Source organism: Leptinotarsa decemlineata, unplaced genomic scaffold (genome assembly GCF_025532065.1).
Source record: "Leptinotarsa decemlineata unplaced genomic scaffold, Ldec_3_MD MMD2_tig00000133_RagTag_RagTag, whole genome shotgun sequence".
NCBI classification, from domain to species: Eukaryota; Metazoa; Arthropoda; class Insecta; order Coleoptera; family Chrysomelidae; genus Leptinotarsa; species Leptinotarsa decemlineata.
In genome coordinates, this window is record NW_027412542.1 from 4,966,761 (window position 1) to 4,986,213 (window position 19,453).

At 36.4% G+C, this 19,453-nt stretch overlaps 1 protein-coding gene across 1 annotated transcript in view; it reads left to right on the plus strand.

The window, feature by feature from the left end:
• LOC111508761 (discoidin domain-containing receptor 2) overlaps positions 1-19,453 on the plus strand; it is a 138,311-nt gene that overhangs the window by 53,528 nt on the left and 65,330 nt on the right. Inside the window, exons 4-5 of the mRNA XM_023164371.2 lie at positions 13,335-13,566; positions 17,372-17,589. Of these exons, the coding sequence (XP_023020139.2) occupies positions 13,335-13,566; positions 17,372-17,589 (450 nt within the window). The remainder of the gene's footprint in view (positions 1-13,334; positions 13,567-17,371; positions 17,590-19,453) is intronic.

Below are 19,453 nucleotides of genomic sequence, written 5' to 3' on the forward strand. Positions count from 1 at the left end.
AGTTTGAAAATGTCCTTATAGGACGAAACTGTAATAACGTTAGCTACAAATAAAAGTGGTAAAAAACATAGAAAGTTGAATTTCTCTTTTCTTCATTATTATTTCCTACCACGTAGTAACGGCTACATCCATCAATTAATTGATTAATTAATCATCATCTTCGTCTTCATCACGAGCGAGTCTCTATGATCAGCTGTGATGGCGTCATGGCAACATAATTCAGAGTGGGGATGGAGTGAGAAAGTAATAGATAGTAGTAGTAAAGAAGTGAATAGAGAATAGAAACTTGGAGAGGGAAATATAGGTATCACACATCTGCACGCATTAAACGTTATCGACAAATTGGCAGATTACTGGAATATACACTTTTTAGCAATTAATTAACTCACCCTACCTCAATCTGACGCGCTCGAGAATTTTTGATGATCATTTTTTTTTACTTATGTGATCCTTTATCCCTTACTGGCGGCCTTTTATATGGGGCTCATATTTGGTGGAGGTACTTAACCGGGTACAAGGTATCCCCCTGTATATTAACCTGCCGCGCTTTAGTAGATCCCAAAATCCCCGCTTGGGCTCCCCTATTACTATGACCAAAATCATGCACAATGGAGGGAAAGAAAATACCATACAGGTTGCAGATTTTTAAAATTTAATTCAGCTGTTTCTTTACTGTCATTGTGGACTTGAGTGTTTTATTTGATATATACACATCATTTTTTTATGGACAGAACACAAACGGTACAGAAAAATTCTTAAGGCGCTCTCAGAGGGGTGCCTGTAGCGATTCACATTGAACTTGAATCACTGGAGATTAAATTCATTTGAAAAAACGTTCTCAGGAAGTTTATTCCGCATAAACCCAGTTTTCCAGATGAGAGTTCTCAAACAGTGAAGTTCCAGGTGTACTGAGTTCAACCTCAAAATGATGAGCAGCCACAGTCCGTCGCGTATTTCTGATGTGTACCACTCTTGGTGAAATCAAATGTGCCAAGTCACTTGAATATTTCTCGTGAAAGAGGCTATAGAACAGAGACAAAACTCCAACCTTCCTTCGATGTTCCAGGCTATCAAGGCTGCACGTGATGTTGGCGTCTCCAATCAGGCGGATGACTCTTTTCTGGATGGAATCCAGCAATTTCAGGGTATGTTTGGGGGTAGAGCTCCATACGTGAGAACAATACTCCAGAGAAGGTCTTATATGAGCTTTATAAAGCAACAACAGTTGCTGAGGTGTGTACAGTTGTCTGGTTTGGAACAGTTTTCCAAACTTCCGAAAAGCAGCCCTCACAATTCCAGCGCAAAGACATATTGGTATCCATTTCAACCCTCAACAAACTTATCGAAGCTAGTGGGCTAGTGGTTTTCGAATGACGTCTGCAGGATGATGCCCTTTAATCAGCTCCCGCCTGGAGATCCGGGACCTTCGGAGTATTTTGACCCTAGGAGCGCCATCATGCATTTTTCCTTACTTCCCCACCCTTGAAACCGGAAACAGCGGCATAGCAACGAAACGTTAGCACGAAAGCAACTTCACGCTGTTTAAGCCGTTACGATGGTATCTCACCGGGTGATGCCAGGTAGGACCAGCATCTACCATCTAGAAGCATCTACCATCTATATATTTATCTTTGTTTCACATTTTGTGCCATACTGTTATGGTGCTTTTGATAAGAAATAAATAAATAAATTCGTGTCGAATCGAATCCAAGTTTGTGAAAGGTAAAAATCTTCTCTTGCTTCAATTTCAAATCTGCTCATGAACGGATTACCATGAAGGGATACACTGGGTTACCCATTGTTATACCCTCATGCTGCTTATAAAAACAAATAGCGAACTGGGAGCAATTCTATCCTTTACTATGTTCTGTGAAATCAATGTACTCTTCGACTACTTCACCACATAAGTTTATTTATTTATAGAAGATCTTTCAGATATTCGATTCTTTTAGATATGATAAGACTGCATTATCCTTCATTATCCTCAGATTGATGGAATTTCAATTTTTAACTGTAAGATGTGCCGTATTCTTTCAATTTGAGTGATTTATCTGAATCAACATCTGACGATATTAACCTATATATAGTTTACCAATTGCTCCTTAAAAAAGTTTTCCATTTCCGATATGAAACGTACTTTCAGACCAGGTACACGTCCTTCATTGGAAGAAGTAATAACTCCGCACTGAAGTAGTTTGGCGTTTTAGGTTGAGTTATTAGTTAGGTTATATCTTGTGCTAATTATTCTTACGGAGATGTATTTTTCACTGTGGAAGAAATGATTCTCGATATATGTACTGAGATTGGTTCGCAATAGTAGTTTTGCGCGGTAATGTTTTTCGTAGAGTTGTACACGTTTTAAACAAAATTACTGTATATTTTCCCTTTGTTAAAGATATGATCCCTTTAGTCATATTATCGAAATAAGGAAAAAATATGTACCTTTTTTTTCAAACTACATAATTATTGCTGTCTGTGCGAAGAAAAAAGATAAATATGCACAAGTATATTCAAATGATCTGCTTCAATGCACACACAACCATTTGTCGTAACCATCCATTTACGCATTTCGCAATTCTCTCTCTGAATGGGGGTATTAATTTCAACCACATTAATTTGCAAGCTGAAATTGGTCTGATCATCAGTCCCTAATCAATTTGAATGGACACCATCTGGAAAAGTGCTTTACTAGTTAAATGTTAATTGGAAATGAGTAGGCCCAGCTGTGTATACTCGTAAATATAGTTCTCTGAAGCCTTTAGTTAAAACTGTTGGTCAAATTTCCCCTTTGACTGAATTGAATTGGAAATATAACTTCTCTCTCTATGTATACGAACCTTACTTCCAATGTACATACCTGATGATTGAACCTACATATATATAATAAAAATAATATTGTTAGCACATTGAAAGTGTGGAAAAAATAACTATATACTCTGTCAATTGCCAAAATTCGTTAAAATAGAAACATTTTAGGTAATACCATATTTTCACAAAGTTTTGCCTTAGTCGGAAAGTAAAGTACTAAATATGTATTATTTAAGTAGTTGATTTGCTTTACTGGCCTAGAGATCGGACTCTGAGAAGCGTAGAAGAATGAAATTGTCACTTTGAAACTGAGACAGAAAAACAGAGATTCCAACTGGTCTTCCAATCTCACAGTTCAAGCTAGAATGGTGGACCTTTACTGAATCAAAATATACCAGCATTAGTTTTTCACGTCGAGACTAGTTAAAATCACTTCGGTTTTTCGGTTCATTGCACTGAACTTATCTCCCGCTTGTTTAGAGGTTTCCATGTGTTGCATATCTCGAATCTAGCCTAGTTGAATGCTTCCTCGCTCAACATAGGTATACTTAAGAACTATCCTTCGAACCAGTATTCCTTCCTAGTAGATAATTGCAACTTTTGACGACATAATGTTGTGTCGGTGGATTCAAGTATGAATGTTTTTTGTACCGCCAACATACAATTTTAACCGCCATTTACATATTCACATGACGTGCCCTAAATGCAATTATTGGGGTCTTTTCCTGCATACAGTGTAGCTAAGTTTTTGTTAGACTGCTTCTGAAACAGGTTATAATATTGTATTCAGACCAAATGCTTCTTATCATTTCGAACAACTCTTTGACATGTTGCCTTCCGGTTAATATTTGTTCCACCAGCCTGTTGGAGATCTTTTAGGATCTTAACAATCCCTTTCTGGGTAGGATGGTTTTGATTGGTTTCATAATTTAGGTATTGTTCCATGTATGCTGTTTTTCTGTAAACAGAAGTTCTTGTTATCGAACTGCTTCACCATAATGGTAAAGAACAGTAATTTATTTAGAAATTTCCTCGATTTCATGAATGATATAGAATATCCCATGATGTTGAGTGCTACATAAAGCCGTCCACTTCTTTGTCTCTATTACTTCATACTAACCTAACCAAACCTGACTAGGAGATCTTTGTGGGCTTCTTTAATTTTCAACGTTTCAAACCATTCCATGTATTGGTTTGCTACAGTTACTCTGATTGGTATTCGGGCTTCCATATCCTCGTTTTTGGATATCTTTCTCTGAATGATATAAAGTGCTGCCCCTAAGAAATGATAAACTTTGTAATAAATGATTATTCAATCTGGTTTTGTGATTTTAATTACTTCCAGTAACTTGACAAATTACCATGAGTTATGAAAGAGAAGTTTATTGTAGTAGTTGAATTTCAGAAATCTTGATAAATTGAGGTTGGCTAAATCTTTGGAAATGGTGGTCGGTCGGAGCAAAATGGAATATCGTTCATATGAATCTTGGCTAGTCCATACCGGTGAGAGAACTTAATGTAGTGCACTATCAGCGGTGTTTTTTTCTTGTCTGAAGTGGTTCCAAAGGTTTGATGCACCTTCATTCTGAGTCCCTTCTTATCGATGCAATGGGATCTCGAACAATCATCATTAAAAATACCCACTTCTGGAGGAAGTCTTAGATTTTCTGCACATATTCTTCCCACTTGATTGCAGGTAGAATCTTGACTGCATTATCTATTTTATTGTTGTTAGTTCTTCATGGCTGATCTTAAATGTTGACACTTGTTATCGATCCAACTACTCCCTGATTTTCCACCTGATTTTTTCTGTCTTGGTATTATCAATAAAGAAACTGTTCAGCACAGGTGCTCTCAGTTCATATCTATCGGTATAGCGCAACCCCTTTACTTGCATTATCGCCTCACTTCCATGTTATTAACGGGAGGGCGATTTTTGCCTACCCTAAGAGTGATATCGAATCTTCGTTGTGGGGGAATGAGAAGCCCTGAATTTATGGAAACCTTATTCCCTACTGCCAAGGAATAGAAGCTAATCTGGGCTAATTAATACAGTTTCATTGTATGATTTTCACTATGAAGGGTTTTACAAAAACCGCGACATGTGTTTACTCAAGAGCTTGAGGAGGCTATTGTATATCGAAACACGTGTCGCGTTTTTTGTAAAACCCTTTATAGTGAAAATCATACAATAAACTGTACTGATTAGTTTTAATATGAATGTTCATCAAGTATCGGCCAGTTCCATTCAATTATAGAAGCTAATCTGAATAGTTTTTCTCAATCACCAAAGTGAGACGATATTTGGAGTTTTCAGCTCCAAATTTGTAATTTGGTTATTCCCGTGGTAGACTAGAATTATTCTCTTCTCTAGACTTGAAGTCATCTCCTGATAATGCTAACTTGGTTAGCGAAATACGCCTCGAGAGACGGCACTTTTGTTCTGGTGGGGAAAAAGTGTTTTTCTGTTGCCAAGACTTACAAACATGTATTGAAGAAATTGATCTGTCCTATTATTTCAATCATTCAAAGGAACGAACTGTTTCATATAAGGAGGTGTATTTTTTGAATACATATTATTTATCTCTTTCATTGGTTTGAGTTTTTTAAAGTGCAGCCAAAATATTATCAATAATAATTGATAATGATGCCTTTCTTGGATATTGGTCCACTTTTTATAATTATTTTTTGTTGATTTCTGCTGGGAAATCAATTCGGTTTGTATTATAACAAAGAAGGTAATATTGTCTGATATCCATATTCATTCATTTTTGATATCCAGTATAACACTTTACTGTTTTACTTAAAAAAACTGAGCAGCCTCAATTCTCGTTCACGTTTTCTCGTTGTATGGTATTTCCTAATAAAAATTAGTATAAACCACCTTGAAAACATCGTGCTTCGGAATTTCATTAAGCACATGCTTCGCATTTTCGGGTTTCCGTAGGCCCATCCTTCGTAAATAACGAAAAGCTGGCCACCTGAATAGTTCGAAACACTTCGAACTATTTTGCTCATTTTACATGACATCAATTTTTCACGCTACGGTCGACTATAAATATAACAATTCTTGTGCCGATTGACGGTAGTGCCTTCTCTTTTGAAGTTTTTTCATCAATACATGTAATAAAGGTGTAACTGATTACTGTCTGTACAAGAAATATATTTGAGAAAAACTTTTATTGAGGGTGCGGTTTTCATTAATGCAGCTTCCCTTAACATTTAGTGTTGGATTTATTTCAATTGACTAATAAATAAAAAAGTTATGTGAATTTGAAGAGTCACATCAAACATTTTTGTTGGAAATGAAAGTATAAAAATACATGATAGAAAAATACATGAAAACTTTTTTGTATTACAAAATTTGCGAAAACTACGCTAATAAAGTCGCGAGCAATACTTTGTTTTTAATATATATTATTTATTATTATTCATAAAAATAATTACAAATCTTCACATTATAGACTTCATTTCCAATACGCGTTTTACTAAAACAGTAATTTCTTCAGTTGCTTAAAATATGTTTGTTTTTTTCCGTTAACCACCTATCACACCCCTACGAACGACAACTCTCAGAAGTCGAAACTTGTAGGAGCTAAGGACTAACGAGGTTTCACCTTTCACTATGTGATTCCCAACCAGTTGGACTGGTACTCTACACTAATTTACCTTAATCAATTAGTGAACAGGTAGTAGGTAAACTAATTATTCATCAAGTATAAGGAAATAAATTTCGAAATATTTATTTCTTTCATGTCTTACACACTAAGTAATTTGGACGAATCGATTAAAAGTTGTCACGGTCGCGTCTACTGTAAGACGACGGGGGACGATTCGCGGGGGTAGAGAAGCGGTATAAGCAATGAAGCGTCATCGCCGAGAACGCGACCCGAACGCGAGCAGACGCGTCAACGTCGTTGACGTTTGTATTATTTTTTCGAATTTCTTGATAGGCAACATAAGTCGATTCTCGAAGCTATTCATTACTTAGTAACATATTTTTTTAGTTTTTCTTATTAGTCAGTGGGCTATGCTTGAAGACTGGCAGTAAACAAATCTAAAGAAATGAACTTTGAACGTTCTTCTGGTCTCGGACCTCTAAAACATCGAGGTGAAGAAATACAAGTGTCGGGGGGAGTTTAAGTATCTAAGAGTAATTCTAAATTCCAAACTGACCTGGAATCAACACTTGGACAGAATAAAGAGGAAAGCGAAGGTAGCACTGATGCTCGCACCTATGGAAAAACAAGGGGGCTAAAACCAGACATGGTATATTGGCTATACACGATGGTGGTTAAACCCATGATAACATACGCATCTTTGGTCTGGTGGCCAAAGATGAAGCAGGCGACCACCATCAACAAACTAGGCAAGGTGCAAAGACTTGCATGTTTGGGAATGACGAGAGCAATGAGAACTACCCCAACAGCTGCATTGGAGCTCCTGAATCTACCTCCTTTACACTTTATGATAATGGGAGAGGCCAGGATAGGCCAATTCAGACTGTAAAACTCACCGAACTACAAAAGATCGGACCGAACAGAAATTTCGGAACAAGTGGAGGAGCACATATTGAATATGTACACGGACCACACCTTAACCACAAACTTCACGACCAAAATCATAAGCCGTGAAAAGTGGAAGAACATTAGTTATCCCGAAAACATGTTTGGAAAAAACACCTGGTATACAGATGGATAGAAGACCAAACATGGAACGGGAGCTGGAATATACCGAGCGGATAGAAATTCAACCTACAGCTATTCGCTAGGACTATACACATCCGTCTTTCAGGCGGAAGTGTATGCTATCTTGCAGTGTGCAAGGCTTATTAAATTGAGACCTCAAAGAAATGAGCGAATCAGAATTTTAACAGACAGCAAGAGCGCACTAGGGGCTCTGACAAACCCGAAGGTGACATAAAAACTGGTCTGGGAATGCCATGAAGAACTGAATGAACCTGCAAACAGGAAAAAATTAATTTTGTACTGGGTGCTAGAGCATTCAGGAGTCACAGGGTATGATAAAGCTGATGAATGCGCTAGACGCGGATCATCAACTTCATATATAGGTCCTGAACCAGGTCTGGGGGTACTAAAATCATTGGTACGAAACCAGATTAGGACATGGACCAAAAAGAAGCACACCGAGTACTGGACAAAAGTACCTGGCAACAAACACAGTAGAACCTTCATTAGGGAACCGCCCGAGAAAAGAACCAAAGAACTACTTCAATATAGTAGGGATCGGCTCAGAATAATTACTGGGTTACTAACCGGCCATTATCCGCTTAGAGGATACCTGAATAAAATGGGGCTGTACAACAAAGACCTCAACTGCAGATTATGCAATGAAGGGATAGAAATAGCTCTACACGAATGTGAGGCACTGAATCACAGGAGGTAGGCAATATATGGACGTACGAAATTACGTCCAGAAGAATATGACGAGCATCCAACACAGAACCTGTACAAACTAGTACAGGGAACGATACTGATGGAATGGGTGTCATGAGAAGATGGAAGAATAAATGCAATAAGCCCAAGAGGCTGCAGTGTTTTTTGGATACTTGGACTAAATGGACAAGTCAGACAACTCCCAAGGTACCAAAAAAAACGTTATTCTGTGATGAATCCTGCACTGACACCTGTCGGATATAATCCAACGTCATTCGTGGTATTAGCCAGTGGAATAGTTTTTTTCTGATAGGCGTCAGTCCAATTAACCTACTGTGTAGGCATATTCGATACTGGCTTGAACGTTTAAAGTTAATTTCTTAAATTTTTTTTTGTTACTGTGTTTTTGAAGTAAAAATATTAATTTGTTCAAAATAGTCTGTCACGAAACTTGATGTGACAAACCAAATTCTACGCAGACGAAGCCGCAGGCAACTACTAGTAAATAATACATTGAAAGCCACAAAACTGAGCCCATCCAGAGTTTTGTAACTACGTTTCCGATGCCTGTACTTGAAATATTTTTCTTCGTAATGTTGTGTTGTTCATTTTTTCAATTAAGGTGGATGTGACTTTACTCACCCAGCCAAAACATTCGTTTCAATTTGGAATTATTCACTGACCTTGAACGTAAGAAATACCGTAGTCACGAAGTATATTCTCCCAAAAAGCTTGTTTCCAGTACACCGGAAAGATCCCTGGTGCTTATCATACAAAGGTCAAACGATAAACGGGCTTTCATGGAAACTCAACAGGAAGGAATTCACCCTTCCTAGGATGTGCTGATATCTAGCCATCATAGCGAGTTGGAGCAAGGTCGAAGTGCTAATTTAAATACACTAAACGGATTTTCGAAATGTTAGTATAAACATAGTATGCTGTACAAAATCAAGATTATAGAACTGAAGAGATTAGAATAAGCGAAAGATTATCTCCCCTACAAATTATACACCTTTAAATTCAAATCATTTTTTTTTTATTGATAATCATAAAACATGGAAGAAAAATATGAAGGTATATGAAAATGGTGCTATTTAAGAAATGCTAAAATATTATAAAATGGAACGAGAAAACAGCAATTGTTGAAGAAAATAAAGGAACACTGCATAATTCTAATTGGTATTATTTATGTGAAACAATGTTCAACGTATAGCTGCAGAAGGTACACTACGAATTAAAAAAAATTGCTTTGGAATTTATAAATAATAGTATTTTGAAAATGTTTTGTGTCTCTATTCTGAAACACTTGAAATGGATCGATTCAATGAATGACTTTATCTGTCAAAAACGTGTCAAAATTTAAAATATATTGCCGTGAAGGAATATGTACTTTTGAATTGAAAATAACACATCTATATCCAAAACAAGCACTGATCTCAAACACCAGAACTGCAACACTTTTCTCGAAGCCCTTGTGCAGTGTTTGTTTTGGATTTATTCTACGCCAGAGGCTTCAGTCCACTTGCGAATATCCAGCTTGGTCAAGGCTTTTAAAAAAAAGTGAGAGATAAAATAACTTCATTATAAAAGATACACTTTGGGTTTATGGACACCAAGACAACACAGGATGCAATGGCACACTTAACAGATAAAATATTCAGACATTTAATGAAAATAAACCAGCCATATGCGTTTTGCTGATAGAACCATCTACAATGAATAAGTAAAAGTAATGTAAAATATCTGAATTCAAGAACATTATTTTTGTCTTTGTTAACTATCTATTTAAACGACGGGCAATAGTATGCCAAAATTGAAAACTAGAGCAGTACAGCTATAGAACTCAAGTTTGGAGTTCCACGCGGTATTCTTTGAAGACAATAGCTGGAACGCCCTGAATGAAATTGTAGAAACTGATTTCAAACATTATAATTCATAATTAAATTTTTTTGAGGAGTAAATGACTTACCATTAATATTAAAAAACAGTATATATTCCATTGACTGGTTTTTCCCCAGATCTGCAACATTATAGATATGTAGATATAATGGAACAAAAAAATGTAGAATATCCAGAAATATTTATTGATTGTCATATAAGATGGTCTGGAGAATTCAAATTATGGCAATAGCCTTTTTCTGGCATCGAAAAACAATCAACGCATGAAGCGAATGACCTCAGAGCCAATACATTATCTAATATGATATGAATTGATTTGAAATCCCTGAAAGAATCTGTAAAAAATTAAAAAAGATTAGCTAAAAAGTAACAATTTTATTAAGCAAAAAAAAAACTCAAGTTACAATGAAATGACAAACAACCAAAAAATCAAAAAAAGTAAACTATTAACACAAAATGAAAATCAAAATTATTAACAAGAAATTAAAATTAAAAATTAAAAAAATTCCAAACCAAGTTACTTCACGACGTTTCGATTGTTAGTATCCACAATCGTCATCGAGTCATAGGAATAGGTGAAAGCACTCGAATGACCTATAAATAGTCAGATCTCTGAGGAATAAGTCCACTTACCACCCGAAAACAATTGTGGATACTAACAGTCGAAACGTCGTGAAGTAACTTGGTTTGGAATTTTTTTAATTTTCATCTCGTGTTGTACGTTCAATTTTTTGATTTTGTGGTTGTTGCTTGTATGTTATTTCATTGTAATTTCAGTTTATTTTGCTTAATACAAGTGTTACTTTTCAGCTGTTTTTTTTTTAAATTTTTTACAGATTCTTTCAAGGATTTCAAATAAATTTGTATCATATTAGACAATGGAAGTCTGTCTGTCTGTTTTTCCGTTAATCAGCTATCGCCTCCATACAAACGACAACTTTCAGAAGTTTCTCTCAGAGGAACTTGTGCGAGCTAAGGACTAACGAGGTCTTACCTTTTAACGTGTGATTCCTAACACGGTTGCAGAATCATCCCAGCTTCAACCAGATAAATTTTCTCGAGAAAAAATATCTGGTCGAGGCAGGAATCGAACCCACGATCTTTCGATCGTACGTCAGGCGCACTACCACCGCGGCCAATTCCACACCACCAAACATTGTCAACCACCTTCAAACAAACAAAATAACGAGTAGTAGACGTACTGCTTGATTTACACGACTAGACCAATTCAATCTGTTATCAATAGTGATTCCTAGAACTTTTTTTCTTGATATTTCCTCAATTTGAGCTTTTCCTCAATTAGTGCAAACCAATCTTTGATGAAATCAATTCTTTGGTTTTATTCAGATCACTCATTGATTTTGTTGAGTAAATAAGAGAAATGTTATCAGCAAAGGAAATACTTCGAAGTTGCAATATATTGATAGAGGTCACTTATATATAAAATGAATAAAGACGAACCAAAGACTGAGTCTTGAGGTGGACCATATGTGAGGTCGCTTATTGCTTCTTTTTGTCTTTTTTAGCAAACACTCGTTCAACAGTGATGCTGTTAAAAAGTTATTCAATATAATATTTGTTATACTGAGCACTTTCACTAGAAAAGGAAATTCAATCAGTTCAATGAAAATAAGGTAACTAACTGCAAATAAAATGACCACCATGAAAAGTGTGTCTTTTATTTTGGACATATTGGGATCATTTTGACAATTATTTAATGATATTTCCAAAAACATTGAAACTTAGTGATTCAAATATAAGTTCAAGCCATAAGTTTTACTAAAAAGTAAACAACAAATAAATAAGAAAGAAGCCTTAAAAAACCTTTGTCAAAATCTTAGTGGACGTATATCTAGCATACTGTATATATCTCGTGCTGTATTTCATCAGTTCGGACTTCCATAGTCTAATATAATTATAAATTGATTTGAAATCCCTGAGAGAAATCAAAAAGATAACATACAAGCTGAAAATTAAAAAACTCTTTAAAGAAGCCCCGAGTCTGGTGGAGATACGTAGATATGGAACCATGGTCATGTAGAACTAGACACTTTCCTGAAGCACATCAAAGATGTGATCGAAACACGTGTCGAAGTGTTAAAAATAACGATTTGGTGTTGGAAAAAACTCCAGTAATATTCAACGTAAGTCCTTCTATCACTTTCATAATGGAGATGGAAGTACACAACGAATTGCCTTTCTTAGACGTATTGATGAAGAGGACCGACACTAAATGGAAAACATCTGTATATCGAAAACCCACTCACACAGGACAGTATTTGAACCAGAAAACCAGAAACCAGAATCGACTAAGAGAGGAATCATCAAGACTCTACTAGACCGTACTTTCGGGCTCTGTAATACAAAGGAATGTCTCGAAAAGGAACTAGGCATCATCAAAAATGACCTTCAACGGAATGGTTACTCCAGAGTGATGGTAGAACAGGCTTTAGCTAGAAGACAGCAACAGCTCCACAAGGAAGAAAAACCTCCTCAACCAGTACTTCCCTACATCAGAGGATTTTCGGAAAGGATAAGAAGCGGAAAACGACCAACTCCCGCCAAACGGTCATCTCCCGCTAAAACCAATGAAGCGGAGAGAGGAAAGAGGGGATAGGTGAAAACACTCGAATAACCTATAACTAGTCAGATCTCGGAGGAATAAGCCCAGTTATCACCCGAAGACGATTGTGGATACTAACAATCGAAACGTCGTGACGTAACTTGGTTTGTAATCTTTTAATTTTCAGTTTCATTTCATATTAATGATATTTTTAATTTTTTAATTTTTATCTTGTATTAACTTTTCAATTTTTTCTTATTTTTTTGGTTGTTGCTTGTATGTTATTTCTTTGTAATTTCAATTTTTGTTTGATAAAATTGTTACGTGTTATTGTTATTTTTGTTTAATTTCTTTCAGGGATTTCAAATTATTTTATTTTATATTAGACAATGGAAGTCCGAACTGATGAAATACATACCGTATATATGTAGATAAGAACAGATACAAATTCATTTCCAAATTAAATATAGCGTATCTAGAATAGAAAATCCATTTAGTTAAATCAGATGCTATCCATTACATTGGCTTCAATATTTTGGCACTGAAATTTGTTGCTGAGGTACACTCGTTAAACTACCATTTAACGTTATATCATACTAGGAAATCGGTTAATTCGCCATATTAGCTAATATAATTTCATTCTTGAACACTAGTTTATTTTGTTGCAGAGTTCGAACAGATAAAAACGGAGGTGCTTGGTGTCCCCAGAAACAAGCAACAACTGAACCCGAAGAATGGATACAATTAGACCTCGGCAGTGTACATATGATCACAGCAACAGAAACTCAAGGCCGGTTTGGAAATGGGCAAGGAATAGAATATGCCGAAGCCTACATAATAGAATATTGGAGACCAAGGTTAAGAAAATGGGTTCGATACCATAACAGCAAAGGAGAAGAGGTAATGATATTTTTTATCCAAATTTGAATGCTGACAGCAGATACTTGCCTTACATGTATAGGGTCTTTCATCAACCGCTTCCTATCTTTAATTCTAAATAAAAAAAAGTATGTGTGTTATCATCGGAATTTTTTATTCGTTTGAAAGACCTATTGACGCCATGATGTGTGGTATACAAGGTGTCATTTGAAAACTTCTCACCCTCAATATCTTGCTTCCAGTAAACAATATGAGGAATCGAAAAAATGTCAAGGGGGACACTTTCAACGACTATTTGTAGCCCTCGTGGTTCAACCCCCTGGGAGGGGTAGATGTTACCCTTATAATTTCAAATGGGAAGTGGGGGGTCAAGTGGCACATCATTTTGATTGGCGTTCAATTCTGCTTTCAATGATACACTGACTAATCTAAAGAAATGCACTTTAAACGTCCAAGCCAGTCACGAATATACCTACACATTAGGTTAAATGGACTGACGCCTATCAGAAAACAACTACTCCCCTGGCTAATACCACGATAGGCGTTGGATTATATACGACAGGCGTCAGTGCAGGAATCTTCTCAGAAAATTTCCTGCATATGCAATTAGCAATACAACTGAAAGCGTCGAACTTCAATTTTGGAACACTTGCAGACCGGTTTCGGGCTCATTAGCCACTCATCAGTGCAATATAGTGATCATCATCGACCTAAAGTCAATGATATTCGATAATTGAAGGCGTTGGATTATATACGACAGGCGTCAGTGCAGGAATCTTCTCAGAAAATTTCCTGCATATGCTATTAGCAATACAACTGAAAGTGTCGACCTTCAATTTTGGAACACTTGCAGACCGGTTTCGGGCTCATTAGCCACTCATCAGTGCAATATGGTGACCATCATCAACCTAAAGACAATGATATTCCATAATTGAAAATCGGAATTTTTTCAGAGTATTTAATTCCTCTTCCTAAGTTGGAGCGAACAACAAAATGTCACTCCATCTAGTGGACGAGGTACTAGCCAACTGCATATCCGTAATTTGCCCGATTCTTCGGAATAAGAAAGAAAAATTTTCTTATTAGTCAGTGGGCAATGCTTGAAGACTGGCAGTAAACAAATCTAAAGAAATGAACTTCAAACATCCAAGCCACTCTCGAATATACCTACACAGTAGGTTGTGTAAAGTGTAAAAATGGTTTACATTCATTAAGACATAATTGAAGTTATTGTAATTTATGGAGAAGTTAGAAAGTGCACACGAAGGGCGGCATGTCTTTTTAGCAAAAGGCATCCAAACTGTAACGTAAGTCACCGGTATTGGCTTGATATGGGGAATAAGTTTTACGAAACTGGTTCAGTGACAAATAAAAAAAGAAATAACCCCTGAGTACTAAATGAATCAGCTCAAAATGAAGCTTTGGGAACATTTGCTGCAGAGCCCACGAGCTCTTTACGATCAGTATCAGAACAGACGGGAGAATCACTCTAGACTGCAAGAAAAGCATTGAAAATGCATAAATTTCATCCTTATAAAACACAGATTGTTCAGGATCTCCACGAGGTTGATTATAATAGAAGAATAGAATTTTGTGAAATCATGTCTCATCGAGTCAATATCATCCCTAATCATCTGCTACACATCTGTTTCAGCGATGAGTTTTTTCTGAATATCAATGTTAGTAGACAAAATTGTCACTATTGGGGCTGAGATTCTTGGAAATGCCACATTGGTCCATTATTTCTGGAAGAAAACTTGACTCGCAATCTGTACCTTAAAATGTTTGAAGAGACTATCGATCCTCTTCTAACTCACGACCTAGACACTCAAATTGATGCAGAAGGTAATGAACTTTTGCAGGAGAATCTGTTACATTTCCAGCAGGATGGTGCTCCACCTCATTATTTCCTTCCTGTTCGACAGTGATTAAATGGGATATTTCCAGATAGATGGATTGGCAGAAAGGAAACAGTTGAATAGCTTCCGAGATCACTGGATTTAACACCCTTGTGTTTCTTTCTTTGGGAGCATCTTGAATCCATTGTTTATAAAACACAACCTTCTGATATTGAAGAACTTAAAAGACGAATTACAACAGCATGCCGTAGTGAAGTTTTCTGTAATGTTAGAGAGGAGTTCGCATACATACTTCATTAGTGTTTACAACAAAATGGACTACAAGTATATTTTATGTTTGAAATGTCTTTCTAGCGAATTAAATTTTATTGTGTAAAAGGACAATAACCAACAAATAGAAAATCCTGTTATTCAAGGGTTGGGACGGTGCCACTTCTAACCATTTCTATCAAAAGGAGTTAATACAATAATGCATCTCAGAACAGGCAAATTCTAATTACATGTGTAAGTTTAGAACGCTATTGTTCGAGAACTGCTCATTAAAAAATAAAACTTCAGGGTATCATTGGAAACAGAATTGAACGCCAAATAAAATGATGTGCCACTTGACACCCCTTCCCATTTAAGATTCTAAGGGTAACATCTACCTCTCCTTGGGGGTTAAATCACGAGGGCTACAAATATTTCTTAAAAGTATCCCCCTTGACTATAAACTTGACTTGTTTTTTCAATTCCTCATATTATTTACTGGAAGGAAGATATTAAGGGTGGGAGGTTTTCAAATTGACACCCTGTCCCAAATGTCCGCCATGGCTTCCCTGGGTGGAGCGCAGCGAAACGTCCAATTTTCCATGACTCTGGCGCATAAATCAGGCTGAATTTGATCGATGGCATGAGTTATGGGTCTGTGGTTTGTGGCTGATTCGCATACATCTGCGACTTAAGGAAACCTCACAAGAAAAAGTCTAACGGGGTTGAACGCACGATCTCGATGACCAGTTCACATTATCTCAGGTGAGATGACAATGCCCTCAAATTGCTCGTGGAGAATATCCAATGTAGCAAATAGTGCCGTCCGGTTGAAAACACATTGCTGTCTAGATCATCCAATTCAGGCCAAAAGAAGTTGGTAATCATCGACCTATATTTCTTGCCATTGACAGTGATGGCCGGGACAACGTCGTTCTCAAAGAAATATGGACCGATGACGTCGCTAGCCCAAAATCCACACCAAAAAGACTTTTTCGGGATGCATTGGATACTCTTGGATCTCATGTGGATTGGTATCGTCCCAAATTCGACAATTTTGTTTGTTCGCGTACCCATTCATCCAGAAATGGGCCACATCGCTATGAAAATTAGTGTCAGTTGTCAAGCACTTTAGAGCTAATTCATGGAACACACATAGTTGTCTATGGTCGTATACTTCAGTTCCTAGGTCAGATGAATTTTGTACGGATACAAACCCAAGTCACGACCCGAAATTCGCCAAGTTGAGGTCTGCGAAAGGCCAAGTTCTTGTGAGCGACGTGAAATCGGCTGCCTCGTATTGTCGCATACTCTCACAGACAGCGGCAATGTTCTCAGCAGATTTTGCGTTTAGTCGACGTACGGGTGTTGGTGGATCATTTACTGAACCAGCGGACTCAAATTTATCCACCACATCGCGAATAGTTCTCTCGGTAGGACGATTATGGCCACCGTAAAATGGACGAAGCGCGCGGTAGGTTGCCCGAACAAAACACCCATTTTGATAAAACAACTTCATTGTTTGGAAGTATTGTTACTATTTCCGTCCATGGGGATATGGAGAAACAGATTGATTAGATGAAAACTAATTGGATCAATGTAGCGTCAACAAGATGGCCGTTATCAATTGTGAAAGTTCGGAAGTACCTGTTGGAAGACCCTATATAATTTATTCAACCCTCAGTTTCTCACTAGAATATATGTAAAAATTATTTCAGGTTATTCCTGGTAATGTTAACCCATACCTAGAAGCGAAGAGAGAACTTATTCCACCCATATGGGCCAGCAAGTTGCGGTTCTACCCGTACAGTTACCACAAGAGAACAGTTTGTATGAGGGTTGAACTATACGGTTGCGAATGGACTAATGGAGTCATCAGTTATTCTATGCCTCAGGGTGACAAAAGGGGAAATAACTGGGAATTTTACGACTTCGGGTGAGCTTTATTATGAATCATAGTACTCAACAGGGTTTAGTTATGATGCCCATGAGAAAATTTCAACATTTTTTCATTAGATTAAATCACCAAAAGTTATTGAATAGACGTATAAAATATATTTCTTATTGAATAGTTTGCACGGACTTATATGAAGTTGGGCATTGACAAAAGATTCGGATTTTTGGAAAAGAAAGGTTTCGTCTTTCTATTTCTCCACCATTATACAAAAAAAATGTGGAAATCTTCGAAATTGCTTTCTTCCTTTCTTTGGAAGATTATCACATATTTTTGTATGAAGATGGAAAAGTAGAAAACCAAAACCTTTCGAGATTATGATTCATACATCAAGAATCTTACTAGTTTTTTCTCAAAATTAAAATTTTCTTCCAAAAACTGAAAAATTAAAGTAATTTCTATTTAGATTCTACCTACTTAATGCTTCATATGAATTATATGACTTTTTCTACTTATGGTTGATGACTGATAATTTTACCCAAGGTCGCGTACAAACTAATTAAAAATTTAAACGTTAGAATACAAATTTGAGAAAGATAAATTATGCATTTCTATTTCGAATCTATCGATTTTCAAGCAATCCAAAAGATTGAGTTTCAAACCTTTCTTTTCCAAATGGATACGTCACAATCGTGATTGAACTAATCCCCCTCTGCCAAAAGATTGTTTACAAATGTGGTCTACACATTCAAGAAACTGATTTTTTTTCATTCGTTGGTGAAAGGTTCTCCCCGTTTGACCAATATGCTCTCAATCAATCCGACACTGAAGTTTTGTCTTTATTGCATTTAATAAATTTGCATAAATTATCATTTGTTTTGTGAGCCATGTCCAAATCTCTCTTTCAAAAAACAGGCGATATTATTGTTGTGGGACTCACCATCGTATTTTTTTTTCATTTATAACTTATTTATTGCATAAACATAGAGTCATAAAATTAATTCAATATTGTTAAACTGATTGGTGAAACAAAATTTGTTTATTGAACATGTCGCAATTACCCTCATAATTGAATTACTTCTGAAAAGCCTGCAATAGGGCTAATTGAATTATGAAAAAACATAAATTATCCTGTTCCCTCCTATCGATAAAACCAGAGGGTTCAAGTCTGGAGATCTAGATGGCCATGGTTGAGGTCTTCCATGACCTATTCACTGATTAGAGAAAGTATCAGTAAGATATCCAGAACAGATGCCCCGCTATGCATAAACCAAATATTTAGTCTTACTAGCAAAGGTACATCCTCTGACAAATCTGGCAATATATCTTCTAGAAATTCTCTTTACGTCACACCTTTGGGTGGACGAGAAAGTAAATGTTGCCCAATGAGATGATAGTCATCCGAAAATTTCTGCTGAAATCCACTTTCTACAGTAGCACGGGGATTCTCGTAGGTCCAAGAATTTTTATTATGAGAGAATTTTGTTATGAAAGTTTGTGATTGCGAATGAAACTTCACAAGTAAAATTGGGATTTTGTACAAAGAAGCAAGTTAGGAAATACGATCATATGAACTTTTTTCATAAAATATGACAATTAATCACCATCTGAAACTAATGACATAATTCAAGATACCCTCTATACATAAACACATTGTGTTGTTCTCGCTTTCTTCGCATATTAGTTAGGTACGGTACTATTTCAAAAAATAACGCTAGTCATGCTATTGTTGTTTTATAATAGAGCACTGAAGAATAACTGACGAAGCGTGCTCTTTCAGCAACTCTGCGAGCCCCTATTCATTAAGTATGGATTCATATCTCTTCCAAGTGACTGCAAATATAAAAATAAATTTGATTTCAAGTTACATTTCGTCTTTCATAACTGTTCTCGTGAAAATAATCAG